The sequence below is a fragment of the Lineus longissimus genome, chromosome 9, assembly GCF_910592395.1.
Source record: "Lineus longissimus chromosome 9, tnLinLong1.2, whole genome shotgun sequence".
Taxonomy (NCBI): Eukaryota; Metazoa; Nemertea; class Pilidiophora; order Heteronemertea; family Lineidae; genus Lineus; species Lineus longissimus.
In genome coordinates, this window is record NC_088316.1 from 5759867 (window position 1) to 5787286 (window position 27420).

The 27420-nt window shown below is 39.6% G+C and overlaps 2 protein-coding genes across 4 annotated transcripts; one reads left to right on the forward strand and one right to left on the reverse strand.

Moving 5' to 3' along the window:
- Positions 1-5718: 5718 nt before the first annotated feature.
- On the reverse strand, positions 5719-6546 carry LOC135493556 (uncharacterized). Its single transcript, XM_064780961.1, has one exon. The coding sequence runs from the start codon at positions 6544-6546 to the stop codon at positions 5719-5721; it is 828 nt and encodes a 275-aa protein (XP_064637031.1).
- A 6124-nt stretch (positions 6547-12670) lies between these two features.
- LOC135493490 (uncharacterized) lies at positions 12671-27337 on the forward strand. Of its 3 annotated transcripts, XM_064780859.1 has the most exons (5): positions 13677-14078; positions 23837-24129; positions 24298-24525; positions 24844-25048; positions 25338-27337. In XM_064780859.1, exons 3-5 carry the CDS (start codon positions 24311-24313, stop codon positions 25995-25997), a joined length of 1080 nt encoding a protein of 359 aa, XP_064636929.1. In that variant the 5' UTR covers positions 13677-14078; positions 23837-24129; positions 24298-24310; the 3' UTR covers positions 25998-27337. The 3 variants fall into 3 exon arrangements, with proteins under 3 accessions (XP_064636927.1, XP_064636929.1, XP_064636928.1); XM_064780857.1 differs by lacking the exons at positions 13677-14078; positions 23837-24129 and adding an exon at positions 12671-12766; XM_064780858.1 differs by lacking the exon at positions 13677-14078 and having other exon boundaries at positions 23718-24129.
- The last annotated feature ends 83 nt before the right edge of the window (positions 27338-27420 follow it).

The following is a 27420-nucleotide window of genomic DNA, read 5'->3' on the forward strand; positions in this document are numbered from 1 at the left end:
CCTACCAGAAAGTGCCACTCCCCAACAATCTCTTGACAGACCGCCAGGGAAAGCTTTCTCCACTTGACAGCCAGTATCATAACTGTCACCTGCACGGCCACATCTCTTATAACAAGGATAACTTGACAAAGAAAAATGGTTTAATATCTAATCATCGCAAATAACGGTACATGCATTCAAGCTTAGCCACAGAACACGAAACTACTTTGTATAGAGACACACGTAATCAGAGATTTGCTATTTTTCCCACCCCGTAGAAAAAAAGAGCGAAAAATCAACACATTTAAATTACCCATTCAACAAAGCAATTACTGGAAAACCTTGTCAGTGAATAGGTTCAATATTTTAAAGACAAAGGGAGTATGCATGTCTCCTTACGTCAAATGTCATATCTTTAGCATAACAATCACTTGCTTCAACTATAAACCAGCTTCAACACCGCAGACATCTGATATGTTTTTGTCTGACTTTGAACCTTGTACAATATCTGAATTGAAAAAAAATAAAGTCAACATCAGTCATCTATACTGGATCCCATTCCCTGCCAACGTTTAAATAATGTATTACCGAATATATTCCCGTCCTTCGTCGAGCACATCAATTGCTCTTTGTCGACTGGTGAATTCCCCGACAGTATGAAACTAGCAATTATAGCCCCTATTCTGAAAAAAAACAGGGAGCGGATATGTCTGATCTTAAGAACTATCGACCCGTCTCCAATTTGTCGTTCATTTTGTTTCATAGCTTCTCGAACGTGTGGTAGCAATCACGCTCCACAAAGCCATCTTGCGACTAGCAATATGTTCAACCCAAATCAATCTGCTTACCGTCCTGGTCACAGTGTGGAGACTGCCGTGCTATCCATTACCAACAGTGTTCTCGAGAGTTTCGACAAGAGAGACGGTGTCGCAATGGTTCTCTTAGACTTATCCGCTGTCTTTGATACCATTGATCACAAGATTATGATCTCGCATTTGCAAACCGTTTTCGGTATCCAAGGCGCTTTTTTGGTTTGAATCATACCTGTCTGGTCGTTAATTTCGGGTCAAGGTCGGCGATAGTCTGTCCGACATCTATAATCTGCTGTTCGGGGTGCCTCAAAGAAGTGTCTTGGGACTACTGCTTTTTTTCTTGTTATACCTACCCATTGGCTAAAGTCATCGCAGGCCATGACACCAGTGGTCACTTTTCCGCTTACGACAGACAGAACTGGCACGCCTTTAGCTTTTATGACCCCACATCGTTGGTCCAAGTGATCGCTACAAGATTAAAAACTGCCTTAGCGATGTGCGCCTGTGGATGACGGAGAATAAGCTCCAGCTCAATGATTTAGAGTTTTTTATTGGTACGTTCTCCTGATCAAAATGATAAACTAGTGCTTAGTGATGTCAATCTAAGAATCGGTGACGTTCAAATTCGTTCAAGTGAGTCGGCAGGCAATCTTTGCGTACTTTTTGATAGTAAGTTAACTTTTCACATACAGTATATCTCAGGTTGTATCGGCCAGTTTCTTTTATATGCGTAATATTGCATCTGTCAAGAAATATCTGCCTGAAGACCATTTGAACAATCTTGTGCACACTTTTATCACATCAAGACTTGATTTCGGTAATTCCTTGTTTTATAGTTTCCAGGTCTGTGAAACGCACCGCCTCCAGAAACTTCAAAACCAAGCAGCCATGCTTTTGACGGGTAAAAGAAAATCTGTTATTTATAACTTCTATTGGCTCCCGGTTCAACAACGGATTATGTTTAAAATTTTAATTTTTGCTCTCAAAGCCGTTCATAGCACAGGCCCCGACTATCTTCGACTTCCACTTCACGGATTGAGACAAGACACCAGAGCTCATGATCACTCAGCTCCAACATTGGAGTGGAAACGGTCGAAGAAATTAACTGCCGGGGATAGGAGACTCTAGGCAGGAGCAGAGGGGATAATTTGGCCATCTTCAGGTGACTAATATACACAGTAAGGGCCCAGGGTCATGTCTGATTCAGCACTAAATGTATTCCTCGTACAAGCGTGAATAATTTCGACGTACTGTGAGATGTGAGGGACCCCTATTGGCGACTTTGTGTAACATTATCTTGCCTGCCTACATGCAGCTGTTGCCTATATTGTCCCTTTAAAATGTCGTACTATTTTTCATTTTTGTCATGTGTATTTATCTCTTGTAAAGCGCCACTTACAATTAATTTTTACGTGGCGCTATATAACAATTATTAATATCATTATTATCATTATTGATAAGAAATCGACACAGCACGACTGCTCTTGAATCACGATGACAAACAAGTAAACAAAATACACATTTCAAATGATGAAATGATACTTTATAATGTGATGTATTACCTTTTTATGGGACCTGGCTATTGGGTACTTGTGATTTCGTCTTAAAGTAGCATTGGTATTATTAAGGGTAACATTACCCAGCTGTCGGCTGCCAAGTCTGCACCTCGTATTCCACGTTTAAATGTAGTTTCTATCAACAAATTGCCCAAAAAAGGAAAAAATTCAAAATCTGACTGAATTATCACGCTTTTCCGACGATAGTGGAAATCAGTTTGAGTCGTATAACGGGGTGGCGTAAAGTCGGATCTCGGCGTGCACATACCACGTTGCGGGAAAGGTCTTCCCCGCCAGGACTTGTGCGTAGTGAAAATATCAAATAAACGCCTCTTTAAGAGCTGAATTATAACTGAAAAAGCATCAAACATGCACGTTCAGGAAAATGGTTTACTGACGAACCAAAAGAAGAACAAACATACTGCAATAAAAAGCCGCTCGTCATTTCTTTATATGGACACATACCACTAGAAATTAGGCTATCACAAACTATTGTGTAGAAGCTTTGGGAATTAACTTGTTTTGGAAAAGTTGAAAATACAGATGTATAGTAGTTCTCTGCAGTTGAGATCAATGCGTGGTCTCACCACACCAGTTGAATGGTGTTTTGCATTTTTTCCAAATTGTGAGTAAGGTGTGTTTAAAATGAAGAAAATGGTGAAGTTTCAGTCCAATTAGCTTAATAATGTGGTTTTGAGGCTCCATCCAACCCGCCGTGCTGAAAAAGCTGACTCGCGGGTTAAAAGCCGTAAAAAATCATCCCTGACTTTAGACCCCCCCCCCCCCAACCCTGAAATTATCATGCATAAAGTACAATGTAAATTTCATGTTTTGCTAGGATAGGTCTATTTGGCTGTGCATGTGTCCCTCTCAGATTACGTCTCGGAAAAAATTATGAGCGTGTGGAATAGAAAGTAGGGAAAACGGCTTAAAACGTTAATGCAGGTACGAGATACATGTATGCTGCACATGTCATAGATGTGGCAGTCCCAGTGTATGATGCAGTGTACTGTATACATTGACACATTGCGCATAACGAAAGTACTTGCGGTCTCAGGGGTTTCCTAGCCAAAGGCAAAAGGCCATCACTCGGGGGGTAATCTCAAAAGTTGTCTCCCCATAAGCCCGACATCCACTAATTAAGTCCGACAATGGGAAATAATCATTTAAAATGTACCACGATTCCGACATCCCACAAGTTCAGAGTTCAGAGAAAAGTATCGTACGTAAGTCAAAGTCCGACATCTCACAAGTCCGACGTTCTGAGAAAGGTGTCATAAGTCCGAAGTCCGACAATAAAGCGTCATCCCTGGGAGTTCTCCGAATTTATAATTTCAAATGCCTCCAAAGGATGACGTAGTATGTGTAATATTTTTTCTTCTCGAATTTTTACATATCCTTGATTTGATATATATAGCTGATACTGAGAAGGATAAAAAATGTCATCTTGATTACTAGATTCAATCCAATGTCATCTTTGCTCTTTTCGTGGATGCCGTTATCTATGATTTTACAACTACATGTATATCATTCGGTTGCCATTGTCGTTGTCCAAGTTAACTTTGGTCCTCGAGCACCTTTATTTTTACTGCCAGGGTCGTAGTGTAGTATATGGGCGTGCGCCCGCCAGGTTCTTCAACTCCTAACACTTGAACAACACGTATATCTCTTTATGATGTTTATTAATCGATCTCTCCTTCACGAGAGCCAAGGCTAATCTCCCTCACTACAAAACTATCCCTTGGTATCTCTTGGCTGTCATGTAACAGAGCCTGGCATGGGATGGCACAGGATGTTCCTATTGGCTGTTGCCAAGGATACCTTATATATAAATGTGCGCCTTGGTGGCACAAAGAGTAGGATCTTATGGAAAGATAATGAATAAGTTCATGCAAGGAATGAAGTGAACGCCATGGTTCCAAAAACGTGACTAACTATAATTCATAAAACAAGACAAAAGGTTACAATAATATTACAAACAATTAACATGATTCGTCAATATTAAAGAGGGTGTGATCGTATAGTGATAAAGATTAAGGAAGCTGTCAATCATGACATGAGTGGAGGATTAATACATTATACAAGACAAGTAATGGGCACCAGTTACCACATTTCTCCCGGCCTCGAAATTTGAATTAGTTTTAATAAACACTCAATACATCATGTATGGTAAAGGAAACATAAACAAAGGATTAAGGTAAGATGCGGAGAGTAGACATGACGTAATCAAACAGTCAAAACACACACTTCAGCTAACGTTACACACGTCTAGACAAGATAATCCGGCGATTAAGCTAATAACTGATGCTCAATGATTTCCAGTCAAAATATAAACAACCAAGTCATGTTGATTGAATTTACGTGAAGTGTCAAATGACGTCTCTAAAGAACTATTATAAAATGATTATAATGCACACATCAATAATTGGAATCTGCTAATCCGAATAAATGTAAAATGTAGAATTAACCTACAAAGAGATCAAATTATGCAAATAAAAACACTAAGTCTCTGAATACGCCACAAATGTCTTGTCATATAGTGGACCGTCCATTTTTCAATTTTGATAATGGCGTGTAAAGCTCTGTACACACTGACAACATTTTGGGAAACATGTTGGCCAACATGTTGTCCAGGTGCGATGTTATCGAAAATGTTGGCAGTGTGTACAGTTCGGAAACATTCGGTAACATGTTGGCCAAATGTTGCTCAAATGTTGTCGAAATAATACAAAATCAATTTTGTTGCCGAGATGCTAATGATGTTGTCGAGTTTTATCCAATCAGAAATAGGCCACAAATCACATGATCTACCTTAAGCCATGTGATGTAGTCAAAATGGCAGCCTCAAGCAAGGAATGGTTACTGAGTGAAGTTGAACAACTTATTGCAGTATGGGAAAGTTGTGCCTGTTTATGGGATGTAACATCCAGGGAATATAAAGACAAGAACAAAAAGAAAGCTGCTATTCTAGAAATAGCAACAAAATTTGCCCCATGCTGGTGTCTCATATAAATCCATGGTCTTGTCAACACTCTTTTCTCATCTTTACGTCTTCTTCGCCGTCTTTCATTCAATCAGGATACGTAAAATTATGGCAGAGCCACCGAAAATACATCTTCTTCTCTTGGAATCTTCCATTGTTTATGAATTTCCCTCCAAAATATTCCCTCAAAAATCCTCATTTCTCGGAAACATTCGACAACAAGTTGCCCAACATGTTGTCGAATGTTGTCATGTGTATACAGGGCCAAATTTTCGATAACATCGCACCTGGACAACATGTTGGCCAACATGTTTCCCAAAATGTTGTCAGTGTGTACAGAGCTTTAATGAAGTTGCCAAACGAATGGTATAGGCGTATAGACACATACTTAATCACTACCAGATAACCAGTTGAGAATTTTCAGTAGTGTTCTTTTTGCAGATTCCCTGGTGGGACGGCGATTTTTCGAGTTATCTGTGACAGTTTTGGTGGTAAGGGTACCACTGTTATCAATATTGTCGCGGGTTTTGTCACTGGCGTGAACAGTTTTCTCACTTGACTGTTCACAATTGTCACGGTTCTGAACTTCAAGCGGATAGAGCTTTGTGATCGGGCGGTTAGTGCGGCCATTCTTTGTCCTAATGTTGGCAGCGCGGGCAATGCCATCATTGCCAGTAATCAAAGACTCAACAACAGCTAAGTCCCACATCAAGCGTTTTTTCATGTCCGCGTGAACAAGTACAACATCGCCAGGTTTGATAGTGTTTGTCAGTTTACCAGTTCTGACACGATCATGTCGCTCCCTGAGGGCAGTGAGATATTCATGTTCCCACTTAATCCAAAATGATCGCTGAATTTCTCCCAGAATTGTTGAGCGTTTGGTAAGTGTCGCTCTGGTTTCGTTAGTAGGGTCCATGATTTCATCAGAGTCTGGGATAACATGTGGGAGAGTGTTCAACAATCGACCATGCAGCAGATGAGCGGGGGTTAAAGCTAGTGCGTCCTTATCATCACCGTAAACATACGTAAGAGGACGGTTATTCAACACACATTCTATTTCGCATAGAAAAGTATTCATCTCGTCAAGGGTCACAAACGCGCGTCCAAGCACCTTTTTCAGCGTTGTTTTGACGAGACCGACCAGACGTTCGTAAAACCCACCCCACCAGGGGGCACGTTTCGGAATGAATGTCCAGTCAACATTGTTGTTTGCCATGTAGGTTTGCATAGTCGCGTTTTCTATGATATCTTTAACGTTTTGAGCGCTAGAAATGAATGTTGTAGCGTTATCACTAACTACCGAGCGGGGAAGCGAACGTCTCGCAGCCAAACGACGGAAAGCGCGCAGAAAGGACTTAGTGCTCATATCTGTGACCAATTCTAGATGAATGGCCCTCGTGTTGGCGCAGGTGAATAAACAAATGTAACATTTGCGTTGACCATTTTCGGTTTTCACGATCATTTCACCAGTGAAGTCCACTCCAGTTATTTGGAATGGATGTGCGTTTTGCAAACGCCATGTCGGTAATGGCGCGCGTATTGGTTGAGCATAATGGTAAACCACAAATCAATGTACAAAACCAACAGTTCCAGATGACGGACTTGGCGGTTACGCGTATTCTAGTAATCCAGAAGTATTAAGGTAGCAGGAAGGGTTGGGCGTTTGTGGTTTCTGAGTCTGAGGGGGTTGGTGTCTGTTGACTGTGCTTTAAGAGAGACTAGGCATGGCGCCAGTCTCTCTTAAAGCACAGTCAACAGGCATTTGGTCTCAGTATTTGGGTTTTGATTGCCATGACTGTACCCCTGTAAAAGTCAGAGGAGGAGAAGTTTGGAATGATGAAAGCATTGAAGAAGAAGAAATGTTATTATTGAGGAAAGCAAAATTTATTATGAGACTAGAAGGCAGTGTCCTGACTTGATTATTTTGAAAATGGCGGTCTGAACACATTAAAAGGTGGAACATAGCATTTGGACTTTGAAGTGTTCCCCAGTTAAAGGGAGACTATAGGCAGCAGCTAGGTAGGCAAGATAAAGTCATACAAATTTGCCAATAGGGGTCAGTCATATCTCTAGGCATGGCGCCAGTCTCTCTTAAGGCACAGTCAACAGGCGTTTGGTCTTAGTATTTGGGTAAGTACAGAATCAAGGCAGCTCAGAGAGCAATGATTGAACGATGCTGTGGACAAGTCCAAGGATACTGCATCAGTCACGACCAACTTCTCATCAGAAAGCGTCACCACCAGCATATTCAATGTTCAGTTCCAACCTTTACCAGTCCAATGCACGCCTGTCATGGTCAGCAGTGGTCAGCTCAGCGCGATATGGAACATTCTTCCGAAACTCAAGCGAGGGAAGTCTGCTCATTAGCCTACCTCGCGCACTGCTCCTTCTTGTCAAACATCGTAGTGAAATCGTGGTACAGTGGGGCGTCCTCGAGGATTGCAGCTGGTCGGACAGACGTGAGGTGGAATGTGGGCGGCTGCACTTCTTCGTTGATGTGCGATGGCAGATAGCACAGTTCTTGCGTTGCATGACAGCTGAAAGTGAATGTGATATCATAGACCTGAGGCGTTTGCAATGAGACTATAGGTGAAGTAGAAGCAAGGAGTGAAATGGGCCATCTTCCAGTGACTAATATACAGAGTAAGGGCACTGGGTGTTGTTAGATTCAGCATTGAATGTATTCCTCGTACAAGCGTGAATAGTGTGGACATACAGTGAGAGGTGAGAGACCCCTATTGACTACTTCTTGTAACTTTATCTTGGATATCATATTAGTATTGAACTTCTAGCCATGGAATATGAAGAAATTGAAGTTGTAGGCATGGAATATGAAAAATTATTCAACGGTGAAAGACATTATTCCATGAGGCTTTGCCGTGATCGCAAAGGACGCGACGCGATTGGTTCACATGCTAATGAGGTATGATAATGATAATTACCTCTATAATGCTACTTGGATAGCGACTGTGTCGTTGATTGCAACAGTGGTCTATGTCAATGTGTGCCTGTAATGTCAATGAAGTATGATGAGGTGATGACGATAGTGCAATTATTAAATATTGGCAAGAGATCATACTACAACATAGGTCTTGTTTTTGACAGATGACTGTGCGACATTCCCATTGGGTCATGTTAGAGTCAGCGCTGCATGTATTCCTTGTACAAGCTTGAATAGTTGTGACGGACTTTGAGGGTGAGAGACCCCTATCGGCTACTTCGGCTAACTTTATCTTGCCTACCTAGCTGCTAGCAATAGTGCCCCTTTATCAAGACTGCAACCCACTGTGGGGGGCTAAGAAATTACCTTTATAATCCTAGTTGGATAACCACTGTGTAGATGATTTGAAGAGTGCTCTGTGGATGTGTGCCTGTAATGTCAATGAAAGTATGATGAGGTGATGACGATAGTGGAATGACGAAATATTGGAAAGAGATCTATTCCTAGAAGAACATATCTCCTGTTTTGACTAGGTGGCGCATTTTAGAATCAGCAGTGAGCACTGTGTGTAACATGGTGGAGGCAGCGGAGATAATAACTGTGTCGAAAGTATTGTTGTAGGGCCTTCCCTAGGCCCATGGGGTTAAATTTACAATCCACGATTGAAAAGACATAGTTTGATCGCATTCAACTATAAATCCATTGAACAGTTGTGTTCCTTTAGTCATCCGATGACTTGTTGGGCCATGATCGGGGATTGTAAACTGTAAATGTATTATGGACTGGGAGACGGGGGAAACACAAGTGAAATAGAACAAAACAAGTGATTTTGGGGCTTTGGTTTAGACGCATGCCCCACATGCGCCATGCGGGATTATACGGTTCATGTGAACTTGTTGACATCTACATGATCTGGTGCTGTTATTCACTATTGGTCATGGTACATGGTAGGCCTAATCATCATGGCTATATGTTTCAGGAAAAGCTCGGAGTAAAATGAACTGCCGATGAATAATGATGTTGTTCATGTTTACCATGTTTATTAGTACATAGCCATAGGGTATGCACTGGCCAGTGCACTTTCTGCACGTCGTCATGGTCATGTACGTGATACCTTGCATATTTTGTTTTTTGAATGCGCATGCTTTTTGGGCAAAATCACTTGTACCAACACTAATGAATAATGTCTTCTTATCCCTATGACTCCATACACAGTGAGGGCATTGTCCCATTCCCATCAAATGGTAACTTATTGTACCGTATTAGGGTGGAAGTTGGGGAGCAGATACCTACCGTTGCACGCCTGTCATCATCAGCAGAGATGAGCTTAGCGCGATATGGAACATTCTTCAGAAACTCAAGCGAGGGAAGTCTGCTCATTAGCATATCTCGCGCACTGCTCCTTCTTGTCAAACATAGTAGTGAAATCGTAATGGAAAACGTCTGGCTTTGCGCCAGACGTTGAGACTAATAAGTGAAGAACTAATAGGTAAAGAACTTCTACTTGCGCGAGACTGCTCTGATAAAATTATCATTGCAGAGACTACGGTGACGTACACATATATTTTTTACAATCAAAAATGCCCTCAAAAGACGACATGGAATGATTATTTTATTGATATTTCCTACTATATACCTTCCAATTATCACTTTATACAAATAGATCGGCGTTAGTTCGAATGCTTTTCTTTCCTGGTGACACTATAAAGCAAAATAGTTGCAACCCCGTAAATGCGCTATAAGTCCAATAATAAGTGACGGTGACCCGTTATAAATGTTTCGCCAGCTTCGCTTTTTTGCCGCTACGCGGCGCGTTGGGCCCTTGCGTCCAGTATGTTTGTCTCAACAATGTAACGGTGGCCTGTAGGCCCGAATGCAATGTTTTATCATGCGCATCAGCGATCACCAGCTTTGTGAAAGTATGCGTATGCGGCAGCAAGATTGGAAACTTCGCATTCTCACTGAGTGGTGCGTTATGTAACCTACCGCCACAACGAATATAACCCTGGTTATCAAGAAATAACTTGAGTTGTCGGACAAGTGGAGGCGGTACATGCTTCTGTTCAATTCGCATTTTCTGTATTTCGCGCTGGTAGGTGGTTTGCTGGACAAACTGAATCCATTTATTATTTGCGCGTTGAATTTCTTTGGCATTGAGAGTGGCATCATGATTTCGTTGGTCGGGTGCTTTCTTTAGATTGTCAACGAACCTGAGGACCCATGCGGAAATGCGATTTAGTCTGCACAATGTCGCGTAACGGGTGATGTCAATAGTTTGTCCGATACCAAGCTGGTCATCGGGCTTTGCGGTGTTGACGATATTTACCGGTTCAGGAGACTGTCCGATACCAACCTGGTCATCGGACTCTGCGGTGTCATTAGACAATAATGGATCGGTGTTGCAAGCTATTTGCTGCGGGAAAGAACCTGTTCTGAGCCACTCTGGCCCATGCCACCACACTTGGTTTTCAAGGAATTGCTGAGTTGTGATTCCTCGGCTAATCATGTCTGCCGGATTATCAGCAGTAGGGCAGTACAGGAAATGGTTAATGTCATAACTATTGATCTCTGTTACACGGTTTCGAACAAAGATCGGCAGTGTTTTGGTACTTTTTAACCAATGCAGTACTATCTGGCTATCAGACCAGAGGGTGGATGACGTAATTTTCAACTGTATTTGACTGCGCACGTATTTTAGCAATCGCGCGGCTAATAGGGCGGCCATCAGTTCCAAGCGTGGAAGTGTGAGTTGTTTCGTCGGGGCAACTCTTGTTTTTGCAATTACCAGGGCAGTATCTGTTCCGCAGCGTAGAAAAACACAAGCGCCATAAGCTTTTATGCTACTATCACCGAAGGCGTGGAGTTCACAAGACTCAGCTGAGATGGAATCAATGTTTGGAAAGTACTGTCGCGACATTTTGCATTGTTCAGATGCTAATTTCAAGTCTTCAGCGATAGATTTCCACGTTTTACTGAGGTTTGCTGGCAATGGTTCGTCCGATTCCAAACCTTCTTTCCAGAGCGCTTGGATGAAGATCCGCGATCTTATGGTTACGGGACTCATATGGCCCAATGGATCATAAACAGAGCTTGCGTATTTCAATACCTCGCGTTTGGTTGGTGTTTGAGTACATGAACTGTCACAAGGTTTGAAACCAATTGTATCCAAGTCGGTATCCCATTTCAGACCAAGAAGTGATGCGTTGCTACTGTCATCAAGCACACCTTCATTTTTAGCTCAGCTGACAAAGTCAGCGGAGCTAGTCAAATAGCTATTCGATTGGTGTCCGTCCTTCCTTCCATCCATCCTGCCATCCTTCCATCCAGCCATCTGTAGACAAAGTTGGGCATTTTGTAATCATACAACCGAGGCACTTCAAATCTAGTCTTGATTATAAACACCGCAAAAAATGTTGCTTACGGAAAAAAATTTGGGCGATTCGACTCAAATTCAGGCCCCCAGGGGGCAAAATGCGTAAATGAAAAAACAATTTTTTGACGCTCTATTCCAGCAGATAAAAGCTTGAAATAAAGTTGAAAAGGTCTTCATGATACAGAAGTTTTGATATAAAATAGATTAGTGTCAATTTATATCACCAGTTGGCGGTAGTGAGCAAAACTGTTGTTTCACCCCGGATGACCCCGCTTTAAATTTCCCGCCCCGAACTGACATGAAAACCTCGAACCAGGGAATACCGGACTGCTGGTATGCCAGTCCATCCACTGTATGAACGGCTCGACCCTCCACTGCGCGGTCGAGGTTACCTGGAGTACTGTCATCAAGAAAATGGCGGTGACCTTTTATTTCTACCGGAGCGATGATTTTGTGAGTTAAAAATTTTCTTATTTAAGCCTTTACGGAAATGTATTTTGGTACGAAACTTCACATGTTTATAGAAAAGATCAACGAGAATGTGTTCGAATGCCCTCATAATGATGAGTTCAACGGAATTTTGTGAAAACAACCTTCGAATGGAGTCAACTTTCTTTGCGAAATTGAAGCGACGACCTCATTATTTATCGTAATTTATGCAGATCTGAGTCCAGCTGATGGGTGATGTTCTGATTTGTGTTCAAACTATTGGAAACTTCGGAAATTAGTTCTATCAGTTCTACTCTTCTGCAGGAGTATATTATAGCCACTGATGATGACAGCTAAAAGCACGAAAACTTTGTTTATTTATAAAACTGTATCGAGTGTTATCGAATCGAATGGATGTGTCGATCGTCGGGGCGGATTGATATGTGGTTGTGCGTCCAAGGCGATTAGGTCATTCAGTTAGTTTGAGAAAGATCATGATCATGAAGATGCGTGTTGTGTTATCATAACCGGAATAAAATTTGAAGTTTTTAGTGGTGTTGTCATTGCCATTTTTTGCATGGAATGATAGTTCGAGAGCTCTCATCGACGTATTCAGCATTAGGGGAAAGTAGGTCCGGATTTGGCAACACGCCAGGTGTCTCACATGTTCGGCATGTTCACGAATTTGCGCAGGTAAGAATGATGTTGGAAGATTTTATCTCAATGTAACTTTGATTTTCTGCCAGCCATTGGCCATAAGAACTCTAATGTGACGAAGTAGATTGTAGTATGAGTCCCATAGTATTGTAACGTAGCGATGTGGTGCTGTTTGAGGCCTAATATATCCCGTAAATTTAGGTCGCTGAGGACGATGTTGACAACGAAACAATCATCTTGGCAATTCCTAAAAATGGGGTGGCCGATTTTTCTGCACGTCTTGGCAATTTTGGGAAGAATCTCGCCTTTTACGTTTATTTTCTCCCTGCCATTGGCCGTGACTTCTGTTATTTTAAAAGTCACATCGTAGTATGAATTCCACAGTTGCGTTATGCAGCAGGTGGAGCAATATGCTCCAGTGGCTTGCAACTTGGGCCTATTTTGTGTAGAAAATTTCGGCTGTCATAGTCCTGTCAGTGGCTGTGGCTGTGCTCAGCTGTTAGTATTGGCCGTGACTTCTGTTATTTTAAAAGTCACATCGTAGTATGAATTCCACAGTTGCGTTACGCAGCAGGTGCAGCAATATGCTCCAGTGGCTTGCAACTTGGGCCTATTTTGTGTAGAAAATTTCGGCTGTCATAGTCATGTCAGTGGCTGTGGCTGTGCTCAGCTGTTAGTATTGGCCGTGACTTCTGTTATTTTAAAAGTCACATCGTAGTATGAATTCCACAGTTGCGTTACGCAGCAGGTGCAGCAATATGCTCCATCTTAGTGGCTTGCAACTTAGGCCTATTTTGTGTAGAAAATTTCGGCTGTTGTAGTCATGTCAGTGGCTGTGGCTGTGCTCAGCTGTTAGTGTTACCATTTGGAGTCGTTGTGCCATAGTGAATTAAAATCTGTAGTTATTTATTAGAATGTTTAAGTAAGTGATGAAACTCCCAAGGTAATAATCGAGGACTAGAGTAGAGATATAAAGTGCATGCCTCCTACAGTACGGTAAGCAATGATTGAAGTGTCATCGATCAATTTGGAATATGCTGAATAAGTGCAGGGATTCCTGTCCGGCATTCCATTTGTGAAGCCATTTACTGATTTAGTTCTCAATGTTTACCTTTCTCTGGTTGGGAGTTTCATCACTACCTTCACAGACTATGGTTGTGCAGTACAAATTTTCGAATGGAAAAGAATGCTGGGACTAGCTGGGAAGATTCAAGGACACCCCACACCCTATTTGATAGTACCTCATCATCAAGTCCACATTGACATTTAGGACATCCAGTGTTGTCAATAATGGACCAGTTACAGCCACTCTGGGTTTGTTGATTATAAACAAATTCTTTGTCCCCAGGTAAACATTGATCATGGACTAAATGTCCTACATGACCTCGATTCCAGGCCTGCTCATGTAACATGCTGGTAATTAATTTCAAACAGGCCTTGTGTCCAGGTAGGAAATGAAACTCAACCATTCCACACATTGTACATGTTGTTGTTACAGTTCTACCTGAAGACAAGGCTTTGTAAACAAGGGTATGTTTGTAAGAGGTCCATTTTCAGGAGGTTACTTCTACACCACTCACTCATCTTTAAGCCCAGCTCTTGGCTCACATCATGTGGGCACGGTTGGCTGTTGAGTGTTATGGTTCAGTTTGTGAGATGGCCTAATTTAATGAGGTTACACTATTTTTTGGAAAATCAGCCCACAGGACTGACTTTTCTGGAAATTAAGTGTGCCCTTCGAAGGTTACATCTCTTTGTGGATTTGCTTCCATTGATGCCTTGTTCAGCATATCACCTGATCAAGCACAGACTGTATCCGGTGGTGTACCTAGCTAAGTCCTGAATAGGGGAAAATCTATAGTCTGTTTGATAATACTATTTCGCCCATCGATGTCAGCCTTCTTTATTTGGTGTTAATTTCCCTGCTCTTTCTTTACAGATTTACTGTTGTTGGCAAGAGAAGTTCTCGGCACATTTCAAGTCCAGTAAAGCATTTGCTGTTCCCACATCAGAGAGAGTAAGGTGTGCTTACTCATCTTACTGCTTTCCATTCCCGGAGAGCATTATCAAATACCTGCCGCAAGGCACAAAATACCTGCCGCAAGGCACAAAATACCTGCCGCAAGGCACAGAATACCTGCCGCAAGGCACCGAATACCTGCCGCAAGGCACAAAATATCTGCCGCAAGGCACCGAATACCTGCCGCAAGGCACAAAAATACCTGCCGCAAGGCACCGAATACCTGCCGCAAGGCACCGAATACCTGCCGCAAGGCACCGAATATCTGCCGCAAGGCACCGAATACCTGCCGCAAGGCACAAAATACCTGCCGCAAGGCACCAAATACCTGCCGCAAGGCACCGAATACCTGCCGCAAGGCACCGAATTGTTGCCGCAAGGCACCGAATTGTTGCCGCAAGGCACCGAATTGTTGCCGCAAGGCACCGAATTGTTGCCGCAAGGCACCGAATTGCTGCCGCAAGGCATCGAATACCTGCTGCTTAGCAACAAATACCTGCATTGAAGTACCAAATACGTGCCTCGAGGCATATTGCTTCACAAATAGACCAGCTGCAAGGCAGGCAACAAATACTTGCCACAGAACTTCATTTGCTTTACTGGACTTCGAAAACTTGCTGTATTGAAAATAATGGGTAACGATCTTGTTCAATATAGGTCTGTGGTTGGCCAGTTTTCTTCAACTGCTAATGCATTGAGTCGGCCAGTGCAAACAACTGCATGTAGATGTTGTCCATTTCGCCGAAGTCATTGTAATTTTAATGTTTTTACATGTAGTTCATGGAAAGACGATTGTTCAGAAAAATATTGGATTAAAAAAGAAGATGAAGATGACTTCAGAACTGTATGGTACTTCAACTCAATCTGGCTAGTTAAGATCTATATGCATAATATGAAAATGTTCTTTCAAAAAGATCAGCAGCTAAATAACAAAAATAATTTAGATGTTTTAAATCAGGAAATTGATTTAAAGTCTGAAAAATGGTTTGCCAAAATAATGAAAACTTATGAAGCCAAAAAGAACCAGAACACTTGTCATGTAATGAACACTCACACAAGTTCATCACTTGACCCTTCCATGGAAAGTAATTGCATAACGTCATTCTGGCATTACAAACATGTCACTTTTGAATTGTCATTAGTGTTATTCTTTGTCTTGACTATGGGGTATGAAGTGTACATCTCCAATGTTCTGAAATTGAGTAATGATATTGAAACAAATCCTGGCCCAGTTGATCATGTTGTTGACTCTCTTATAAGAAAAGTTGTCCAAGGTTCATATCACCAAGGTAATGAACGATACTCTGAAACTTCCATGGGTAGACAGTGTGTCACTAATGCTGCATCATCTCTTTTATATTCTGTCATTATTTCACCAGCACACTGGCAATCACAAGACCTTGATGACATTTTAAATGAAGGAGATTCATGGTACAGAGAAGTAAAATTGACCAAACCGTCCTTGAATTACTTGGCCATTGATGAACTGCCAGCTTACCATTCATGTTTTAATGAAAATTTCAGAATCAAACGAGTTGGAGTGTCATATAATTATTCTTATTGTGATGCAAATTCCCAAGCTCTACCTGCTGAACAATTCCTTGCAAACATGTCATCTGAATATGGTGCTATTGTGATAGTAGCATCTCAAGCAGCAGCCTTTACTGTTATCCATATTGATGAGAGATATTATTTATTCGATTCACATAGTAGAGATAAACATGGTAAGCCATCGCCTGATGGGTTTTCTCTTCTACTCTCATTCTCAGATTTGAACAAGTTTGGTGCCTATTTAAAACAGCATATTGGAATTATTATTGATTGCATATTTGAAGCAACATTTTTCGAAGTATGTATAGTATCAAAGAGAACTTTGAAACGTGGCCTAGAGAAGTCAACAACAACAAAATCAACAACAAATGCGTTAATTGATGATTATTTAGATGATCAGGCTAAACAACAAAAACGAAAGCATGATAAAAAAGTGTGTATACAGTTCAAAAGAAGAATAGAACAATTTCGGCAAAATGAGTGTGAACAACAAAAGTTGTTTAAAAAGAAGGCAAGGTTGATTAAAAGTAAGCAAAATCAAATTTTAGAAATTGAAAGTAGGTCTAAGCAAAAAAGCAAACTCGATGATTCTAAAAGACAAAAGATTCAAGAAATTGATAGGCTATCAAAACAGAAAGCCAGACTTGATGATTCTAAGAGACAGAAAATTCAAGAAATTGAAAGAAAATCAAAAGAAAAAGCGAGACTTGATGATTCTAAAAGAGAGAAGGTTCAAGAAATTGAAAGAAAATTGAAACAGAAAGCCAGACTTGATGATTCTAAAAGACAGAAGGTTCTAGCAATTGAAAAAAGGTCAAAACAGAAAGCCAGACTTGATGATTCTAAAAGACAGAAGATTCAAGAAATTGAAAGGAAATTGAAACAAAAAGCCAGACTTGATGATTCTAAAAGACAGCATGTTCTAGAAATTGAAAGAAAATCAAAACAAAAAGCCAGACGTGATGATTTTAAAAAACAGAAGGTTCAAGAAATTGAAAGAAAATCAAAACAGAAAGCCAGACTTGATGATTCTAAAAGACAGAAGGTTCAAGAAATTGAAAAGAGAAGAAAGCATAAAGCCAGGCTTGATAGTTGTAAAAGAGGACATGTTCAAAACCTTGAGAAGAAATTAAAACGAAAGGCACGCCTTGATCAACCTACAAAAAATTCTGAAAATGAAAGAGATATGCTTCGCAAGAAGAGAAAGCGTGACACTGTGTCTTACAGAGAAATCGAACTTCTGCAAAAACGTGTCAGATACATAAAAAACAAATCTAATGAACAAAATGTCCAAACCCTACAAAATTGTCAACTTGTTCCTGAATTAAGTAATGATCTCTCTTCCTATCAAAAGAAGAAATATGGCGCAACATTAAAAGACAATATTGATCTATTTTTTGAATCGACTGCCAATGGTCCTATTTACATCTGCAGCTGCTGTCACCAAACATGGTTTCGACATTCAGTAAAATCCTCTGAATCCTGGCCTAAGCACTTTGACTCTGATTTCATTGAAAGTCTTTTGACAGAAAAAACATCTATAGATGGCAAACGGTGGCTTTGTAATACATGCATAGATTCTTTAAAATCTGGTAAAGTCCCATAACTAGCTGTTGCAAATGGAATGAAATTTCCAGCCACGCCACCTGAATTACAAAATCTATTTCAACTTGAAGAGCGATTGATTGCTTTGAGAATACCATTCATGCAAATACGACAGTTACCAAGAGGCTCACAATTATCCATGAAAGGATCAGTAGTCAACGTTCCAACAGATGTGGAAACTACAGTCAATTCACTTCCAAGAACATTTGATAAAACATGCACAATTCCAATAAAATTAAAAAGAAAGCTATCCTATTCACATGCGATGACTACACAGAATGTACGTCCCGCTGTAATCATAACTGCACTGCATTATCTGATGAACAATAGTGAATTATATAAAAATGCCAATTTGACAGTGAATGATCGGTGGCTTCAAAGTTTCCCTGCTGTAGTTGTAGAACTTGAAGAGGAGAGTCCAGTTTTTGACACTAACGATAATCCAGACAGTTCCATTGATGTTGACACACTTGTTAAAGAATTTGAAGAAGCTGAACAATATAACCCTGATGATCATTTTGAAGAAATCCAAGATGATCCAGCAGGCAATCTTGATACTTTACTGGATGAACCTGAAATATCCAATACCTATGTATATTCATTTGCACCAGGTGAAAATCAGAGGCCACTTGGCCTGTTCCAAGATAAAGATTCTGAATACCTCTGCTTTCCATGTATATTTATTGGACAGAGACGCCCAGATAGTAAAGAACGTAAAGTTCCTGTTCATTATAGTGACATATGTAAATGGGAACTCCGAGCTGCAGATAGAAGAGTGGCTAAATCAGTGCCAAACCTTTTCTACAAAATGAAAAAGCTGCAAATCAAGCAAATTTCAGATAAAGTTCAACTGGCTATGCGACGATGTAAAACACAAGGTAAAACGTATCACGCTAGTGATTTATTGAATGCTACTGTTGTAAATGAAATAACCAGATTAGATGAAGGATACCGAATCTTCAGGACTATAAGAAGTTCGCCACCATATTTTGAAGCTAAAAAAAAGGAACTCTTTGCACTGATAAGACAATTGGGTTTGCCCACTTGGTTTATATCACTATCTGCTGCTGAAACAAGATGGATTGACCTTCTTCGTACTCTGGGGAATTTGTTGGATAACAAAACCTATTCAGACAATGAAATACTTGATTTCAATTGGACCAAAAAGTGCGACTTGATTAAATCAGATCCTGTTACTTGTGTGAGATTCTTTGATCATCGAATCCATACTTTTCTTCATACTGTATTGTTAAGTCCTCATAATCCCATTGGCAAAGTAACAGAATACTTCTACCGTGTAGAAATGCAACAAAGAGGAAGCCCACACATTCATATGCTAATGTGGATTGCAAATGCACCGCAATTTGATATAGACTCTGATGAAGATCTAGTCAAATTCATAGACCAATACGTAACGTGTTCACTTTCTCATACATCTGATGTAGCCTTCATTCAACTCCAACTACATAAGCACAGTATGACATGTCGAAAAAACGGAAAAGCAATTTGTCGCTTCAACTTTCCTCTGCCACCAATGCCTGCCACAAAAATCTTGCGCCCATTTGAAATAGAACCAGAGGACATTGCTAAACACAAATCAAATTACACCAAAATAACCGCTGAATTAAACGCAATGGGAGATGGTTCAGATATATCCTTCAATGAATTTCTAGAAAAATTAGAATTATCCGAGGATGAATATTATTCTGCTCTCAGGACATCAATCAATGGACCCAAAGTCTTTTTGAAACGAGAGCCATCAGAAATCCGAGTAAATGCCTACATGAAATCATTAGTAAATGTTTGGAAAGCCAATCATGATATCCAGTTCGTTTTGGATGCATTTGCTTGTGCAACATATATAGTGTCCTATGTCAGCAAATCAGCTCGTGGCATGAGTAATTTATTACACAACGCTTGTACAGAAGCAAGAAATGGAAACAACAATTTACGCCAGCAAGTTCGACATATTGGAAACAAATTTCTGAATGCGTGTGAAATATCAGCTCAAGAATCTGCTTATCTCGTCATGCAGTTACCCCTAACTAAAGCAACACGTGATGTTATATTCCTTCCAACAGCACAACCTGATGATCGTACTTTTTTAATCAAGAGTACTGCTGAATTAGAAAAACTTCCTCCGAATTCAACTGATATCAAAGTGGGTAATATAATATCAAGATATAGTACTAGACCAAAACAGTTGGAAAATTGGTGTTTAGCAGATTATGCCTCAAAACTCAATATTACTTATCCAAAACAAAAAAATGACCCATTCAAAGATAATTTAGACGATATTGATGAAGACTTGATTAACCCTGACACTGAAAATTTGCAAGCTGATAATGATGAAAATGAAGTAAACTTCACTACGAACAGTGGTGTAGTCTATAAATTGAAAAAGAACCCAAAAGTCATTAGATATGTGCGATACAATGTAAACACTGATCCTGAAAACTGTTACCGAGAAAGAATTCTTCTCTTCATACCGTGGAGAAATGAAACCACAGATTTACTTGGTGGCCATAGCACACATTATGCCCATTATAATGCCAAGAAATCCATAATCGATATCAAAAGAAAGCAATATGAACACATGGCTGACATCCTTGATGAAGCTGCAAAAAGAGCTGAAACTGAATCACAATCGTTTGATGGCATTGCACCAGGCAACATGCACACAGAAACTCAAGATGCTGATCAAACAGTTCATGATTGTCCAGAATTAGCTTTCTTCAACCCTGCAAACAGTGAACAAATGAGAACTTACGATATAGGGGTTGACATTGGACTTCATCCTCAAAAAGAATCACACCACTTTGATAAACTACCAGGCAGAATATCTGATGAAGAATACCACCAATTGGTGAGAGATTTAAATAGGAAACAGCGTGACATCTTCAAACATGTATTGAAACATATTAAAACGTCATCTAAACAATTACACTTATTTGTCACAGGTGGTGCTGGTGTAGGCAAAAGTGTTACTATTAAAGCTATTCATCAAAGTCTACTCCGTTGTTTATCTACGAATGCAGGCGATGACCCTGAACATTGTCGTATTCTACTAACTGCTCCAACTGGAACGGCAGCATACAATATTCGTGGCACCACCCTGCACACAGCTTTCCATATTTTACCAAACCAAGGCTTGAAATACACTAAGTTACCAAATAATCTGAGTGAAAAATACATAACATACTACAGAAATCTATCTGTTCTCATCATTGATGAAATCAGTATGGTCGGGCGAAATATGTTCCAATTCCTATCTCTTAGATTACAAGAACTAAAAGGTAATAAAGAGCCATTTGGTGGCATTCATGTCATTACTTTCGGAGATCTGTACCAACTGCAACCAGTTATGGACAAGTGGATTTTCTCAGATCAAGCCAAAAGAGAAAAGGTTGATTATAGAGATTTAGCCACCAATTTGTGGACTGGTGAACAATTCAATACTAGTAATGATAATGAACCAAACCAGACCTATTCTAATAACGCTGAAAATGAAAATGAATGCCATTTCGAGATGTTTGAACTAACCGAAATTATGCGCCAAAAAGATGACATGGATTTTGCACAACTGCTCAATCGTTTAAGAGAAGGCAAACACACAAAAGATGACATTGAAACATTAAACTCGAGAGTAATTTCCAAAGATGATCCTAATTATCCCAAAAATGCATTACACTTGTACTGTACAAGAGCTAATGTATCAACACACAACCAATTCATCTTTGATCACGTATCATGTGAAAAAATCATTGTCAAACCTGTTGACACAGTAATAAGTGATTTTAGTGATCAAGTCAAACAAACCATTATTGAACGTATTCCTGATGACCCTTCTGTAACAGCTGGCCTAGTAAATGAACTGTCAGTAGCAGTTGGCTTGCCTTACATGATCACATGCAATGTAAATATTAGTGATGGGTTGACTAATGGAACCATGTGTGAAATGAAAAGAATCCACTATATGAATAATTTTGAGCGACCTGCAATTCTTTGGGTATTGTTCCAAGATCCAGAAGTTGGAAAAACTATACGATCTACTTACAAATCATTCTTTTCAACTGATACCCCAAGAGACTGGACTCCCATTTTCGCCGTAAAACGCACATTTTACCGTGGCAAGAGCTACGCACCGGTTACAAGGACTCAATTTCCATTAACAATTGGAGCCTCAAAAACTATCTGGAAAGCACAAGGTTATTCCCTAAAAGAAGTCGTTGTTGACATGACTTCACGTAGAAAAATCAACCATGTACACTACGTTGCATTGAGCAGAGTTACAAATATCAATGTCTTATTCATTTTGAATTTACAAGAAGACAAAATAGGTACTGACTCAGTTGTTACCGAAGAAATGGATAGACTCAGACACGAATCTCACTTAAAGTTCAATTACATCATACCGTCAGTACTTGAACAAGACTATCTGAAATTAATATTCCACAATACAAGATCCTTAAATCTTCATATGAATGATATATCTGCTGATCACCATATGATGGCTGCAGACATACTACTTGTAGCAGAATCTCGTCTTCTTGCCACAGACACCAATGATACTTTTGACATCCCAAACTTTCATCTCTTTCGAAATGATCAACTTAATACAACTACTGCAAGAAGACCACCACATGGTTTAGCTGTATATATATCAGCTCCTCTTTCTCAGTTCTGTACAGTTCAACATGTATCAACTCCAAACTTCGAAGCCACCTGCATTTCTCTGTCAAAATCCATGCTCTTCCTCCAAATCATCTGCTTGTACAAGTCGCCTTCGTGTTCACTTACAGAATTGTGTGCAAAGCTTCAAACAATTGCATCAGAAATAGATCTTACAAAACCTTTTCTTGTCGTTGGTGATTTCAACTTCGACATTTGGAATGGCAAAAATGATTCGCATTTGCAAAGAGTTTCCAATATATTAGGATGTGAACAATTCATCAATGAAATTACAACTGATTATGATTCACAGATTGATATGGTATTTTACAATCGAACCAATCTTATTACATCAACAATAGAATCAACCTGGTCAGATCATAAAATTATCTTAATAGCTAATCCTCTTAACACTCATTGATGCTCTCTATGACAAATAACCTACATCCAGTTAAGAAGTATGGGCGGAGAGGTGGGGAGGAGGTGGACTAAATTAGGAACAGTTATATCATCATTTTCACATTCATTGTTTAACTTAGGACATAGTATGTTTGTATATGGTACTAGTTATCATAACAAAAGGGTTAGTTTTTTCAACCCTAAGGGGCCATACTTTTAGTATGTACGCATGAGAGGGGGGGGCTGTCCAGCAAATTGGTGTCAAAATGAGTACTCTAATGTATTTGCTGTACATTATTTTCTATCTACTATGCGTGCATGGGAGGGGGGGGGGGGTCTCAAAAACAAGGAAAATGTGCTTACATACTAAAAGTAAGCCCCCTATAATGAGGCATTTTAAGCCGATATTATACATTTTACTTTCTTGTAATATTACCTAGGTGTACATGTGGTAATTTAGTTTACAACAAGACGAGGGGACAATGGTGGAACATAGATAACATCAAAAGTAAATCTTGATAACATCAGTGATATAAACCTCCTCATCCTCCAATGCTACCTTGGTCTACTTTGCTTGATTTCAAAGGTGCAATCTGCACTTTCATTACAAAATCAATGAATGCTAAATAATCCAGTACCAGACTTCTTTCCACCACCTGCAGCTAAACATGAATTCAGTACTGGAGCTGCATTGTACCGCGACTGGGTGGGGGGGGGGGGGGGATGTCCCATAGAGGAACATATGACCAGTATAGACAACTTGGACTTTAAATGCACACATTAGCAATAGCATACATGGACTCATCTGACACTTTGATTCTGTACCTAATACGGTACATAACAAAATGTGGAAAATTCAGTTGTGAATGATACGTTTCAACAGGATTAATACGAACTTCAAGAACATTACTGACACTTTCTAAAAGGATACGGATTCAACTAACGTCTACAAGTTTAAAGTTTCATCCCAAGTGTAAACAGGATTTCTCTGACGACATATTGTTGTGCTAAGGCTGCCTTTCGGAATTCCAACAGTATAAAGCCCTTCTCTCAACTAACACTTCCTCCAGAACATGCCCTAAAAACTGAGTGATAAACACATCCAGATCTGACTACTACCACTATACCAGCAGCAATTCAATAACACTAACAGGTAATTATCGAAATATCCTTTCCACTATCAAACCTTCAATCATACCATCCTAACTGAAAATTATTTAATAACCTCCTTATTTTATTCCTACAGATTTCATCATGATTCTACACACACCACTTTTCTTTGCTCGTCTTGATGCTAACGTTTCATTTATATGTATTCCAGGTTCATCCTCAACATGGCTTCCGCAACATCAAATTCAAATCAAGACAAACGTAAAGCAGAAGAGGTCGACAAAGTCGGATATATCCACAATGTATCCCCTATGAAACGTAGCAGAACCAATCATGACTACTTTAACTCCACGTTGCAAATAGGACCAAATGCATATACAAACATCTTAGGATTCAACAAGAAACATCTAGCCCAACTGAAAGAAGCAGCACAACACAAGTAAGTATAACACTAACAGTCAACAGCGAACGACGCCATCGTCATGTCAAATCATAATTTCACAGATGCCAATATTATTGGTAAATTATTAATTTTCTCTTCAATTGAAAATAACCATAGAAGACTTTGTTCCCTGGAAACACGAAAAAAAGACAATCCCTCCTCTTTACAACAATTTCAGTATTACCTGTCATCATGTCTTATTATTTCAAACCTTCATCTCCACCATCGTAAACACACAAACCTCAAATTCCAAGATAACACAACTTCTAATAACTATCAACATAACAAAACTTTGCATGTATTCTTCTATTTCAGAAGCCCAGTTAAAATAAACAAGGCTGCACTCGTACCTAATTTGAAAGAGAGCAACAAAATGGATATAAAGATACAGTATCCAACACAGATTTCAACTCACCCAACGGCGCTGTCATTCAAGTATAAACAACCACAGGAAGAAAAGTCACTCACCATGCCAACCATCAAAGATATCAAAACCCATCAAGCAACTGAACGACAGAAGGTCAGTTCTTCTCGACAAATAATACATTTCTAATATTGCTCAATATAACTAAAACACAACAGTAAACCTTAGAGCTTACTTAGACTATAATTTACAACTACGTACTATAGTACACATCAACCTCGTCAAATCCAATTAACTTGCACCTTAAATCAGATTCATGATTAATCATGGCCAACTAATTACAACTGAGTCTTTAGATAGTTATCCACTAAAATCTTAACAATATCAAACACTAATTCAGGCACCTTACGTTTTATCCCTAATGCTTGGTGCTTTCCTTTTTCAGCTCAATGTCACAGGCCGAATTACAAAGGTTCTGGAAGAAGAATCCATACAGTCAGTGTTTGGCACGGACCTCGCAAAGAAAGTATTTGCCCTTGCCGATGAAGAAGAAACCATCGCCATCGCTCTGTATAGTACCTTGATACCTACAGTCGAATTGGACAAAACGTACTCTTTCAAAAATGTATCTATCCGCCAGAACAACGACACAAAGACCCTCACCACAACACCAACAACTGAAATAACGCCAGCTGATGATATCATTGCTTGTGACAAACTTCCAAAGTGTGAAAATGTTTCACATCTCCTGCTGGCAACTTGTCAACAAATTGAAGTCTCCAGTTCAAAATCCTGCAGCAGTTGTAAAAAGAATTTACCAAACCCGAACATCCTGCAAGCTAAAACATTCAAATGCCCCAACTGTAACATGCGACAAATCACTGAACTTGTCACAAATCATATTAAAGCCAAGATGAACATCAAAGACAATGGCAACATTTATCGCTTAACTGCCTTCTCAGATCTATTAACTAACTTCCTCAAAGCCAACTTCATCAACCTGGATTCAATAGAAGATATGGAAGTTTTCTTCCTAGAGTTGCCACCTTTTCATTTATCATACAACTCCGCTACCATGGCTGTAACATACATGGCCACTCATTAACACTTGAACAAGACAAACGTCCAGTTCTGTTCTGAGTTCATACTTCATATGCCCCTATCTGTACATTTGCTAAAGAACGTACATGTATGCTCAGTTCATCAACCTATCATAGTTATCTTAAAGTTACATGTTATTATTTCATTTCATTGTGATCTGTGATTGATTTGACTTGTGCAATTTGTTACATTTCTTCAATATCGAACTGTAATAGAGGTTTCCCACATGACATTTGACAAACACCTCCCAGTGCATTTCCTCTACGACCATATCGTAACAACATAATAGAATACTAGTATGCATTTGCAGGTCACCCTCTGATGACAGTGGGATTTCTCTATATCATTGTTATCTTAAAGTCACATTTTTGGCTCACCGTAGGGGAGTCGATACAATAGCGCTGTGTCTGTCGTCGTCGTCCATCGTATCCTGTGCTCTGTTTTATTTCATTTTGTTGAATCTGTAATTCTATATCTAATTCTATATGTAATTCAAATGTGATTCACACGAATCAAAACTATATCAGGTGGCACACAAAAAACAAGTACACAATATATTTTGTTATCAGTCAAAAAGTCTCCATCGCATTGTAATGCAATTTCTTGCACATTTTTTTTGTTTGACATCTTTCACATCTTCTGATAAGAGTTTCAATGAAACATCTGAAATGTTTTAGAAGTAATAGGCATTTGAAAAATTGGACAGAAAAGTGTAATGCCAGACCTTCAATAACCACAAAAACAAATTTCTGGCTATAACTGCCATAATATTGCTGGTATGATTATGATTTTCATGTCAAAGTATACGTTGTCGTGACCAAGAAATCATTTAAACTTGGTTTAGGAGTTGTTACACCATTGCATCATGGGAATTGCTTCTGGTTTTTTAGGCCAATTCACAGCCATCTTTGATTTCCCATAATGCGATTGTGGTGCAACTCCGAAACCAGGCTTAAATGATACCTTGACCCAAAAAACCTATATTTCGACACTAAAATAGTTATCCTATCTGGAATATTATGGAAGTTATAGCTAAAAAATATGTTTTATGAATCACCCTACATGTCATAGGCCTGGCATTTTCATATCATACCTCAATTTTTCAAATGCTAGTAACTTCTAAAATATTTTAAGTTTTTCATTGAAATTTCATAGTAAGGCGAGAAAGAAGTCAAATAATTGTGAAATGGCATTTCAGCATGATAAATATTTCCATACTTATAATGAAAACGTTTGTGGACTCATTTTTTTCTGCACCACCCGATATATATACTTTGAAAATGATTCCAATCACCTGCTGGTCAGGACAATTTGATACCAATAAAAAAACATCTCATTTTTCAACTCTTGGTTCATTTGTTCAATTATTTTCCTGTCTTCAGCATCTAAGCTATGCTACATTGCCCCAGTATCAGAAAGATAACCAC

Coding starts and splice junctions, on each gene's coding strand:
- LOC135493556 (XM_064780961.1), bottom strand. CDS start 6,546: ATGGCAAACAACAATGTTGACTGGACATTCATTCCGAAACGTGCCCCC.
- LOC135493490 (XM_064780857.1), top strand. CDS start 12,738: ATGTTCGGCATGTTCACGAATTTGCGCAG. Junction 24,526..24,843: donor AAAGAAGCAGCACAACACAA/GTAAGTATAACA, acceptor CTTCTATTTCAG/AAGCCCAGTTAAAATAAACA. Junction 25,049..25,337: donor AAGCAACTGAACGACAGAAG/GTCAGTTCTTCT, acceptor TTCCTTTTTCAG/CTCAATGTCACAGGCCGAAT.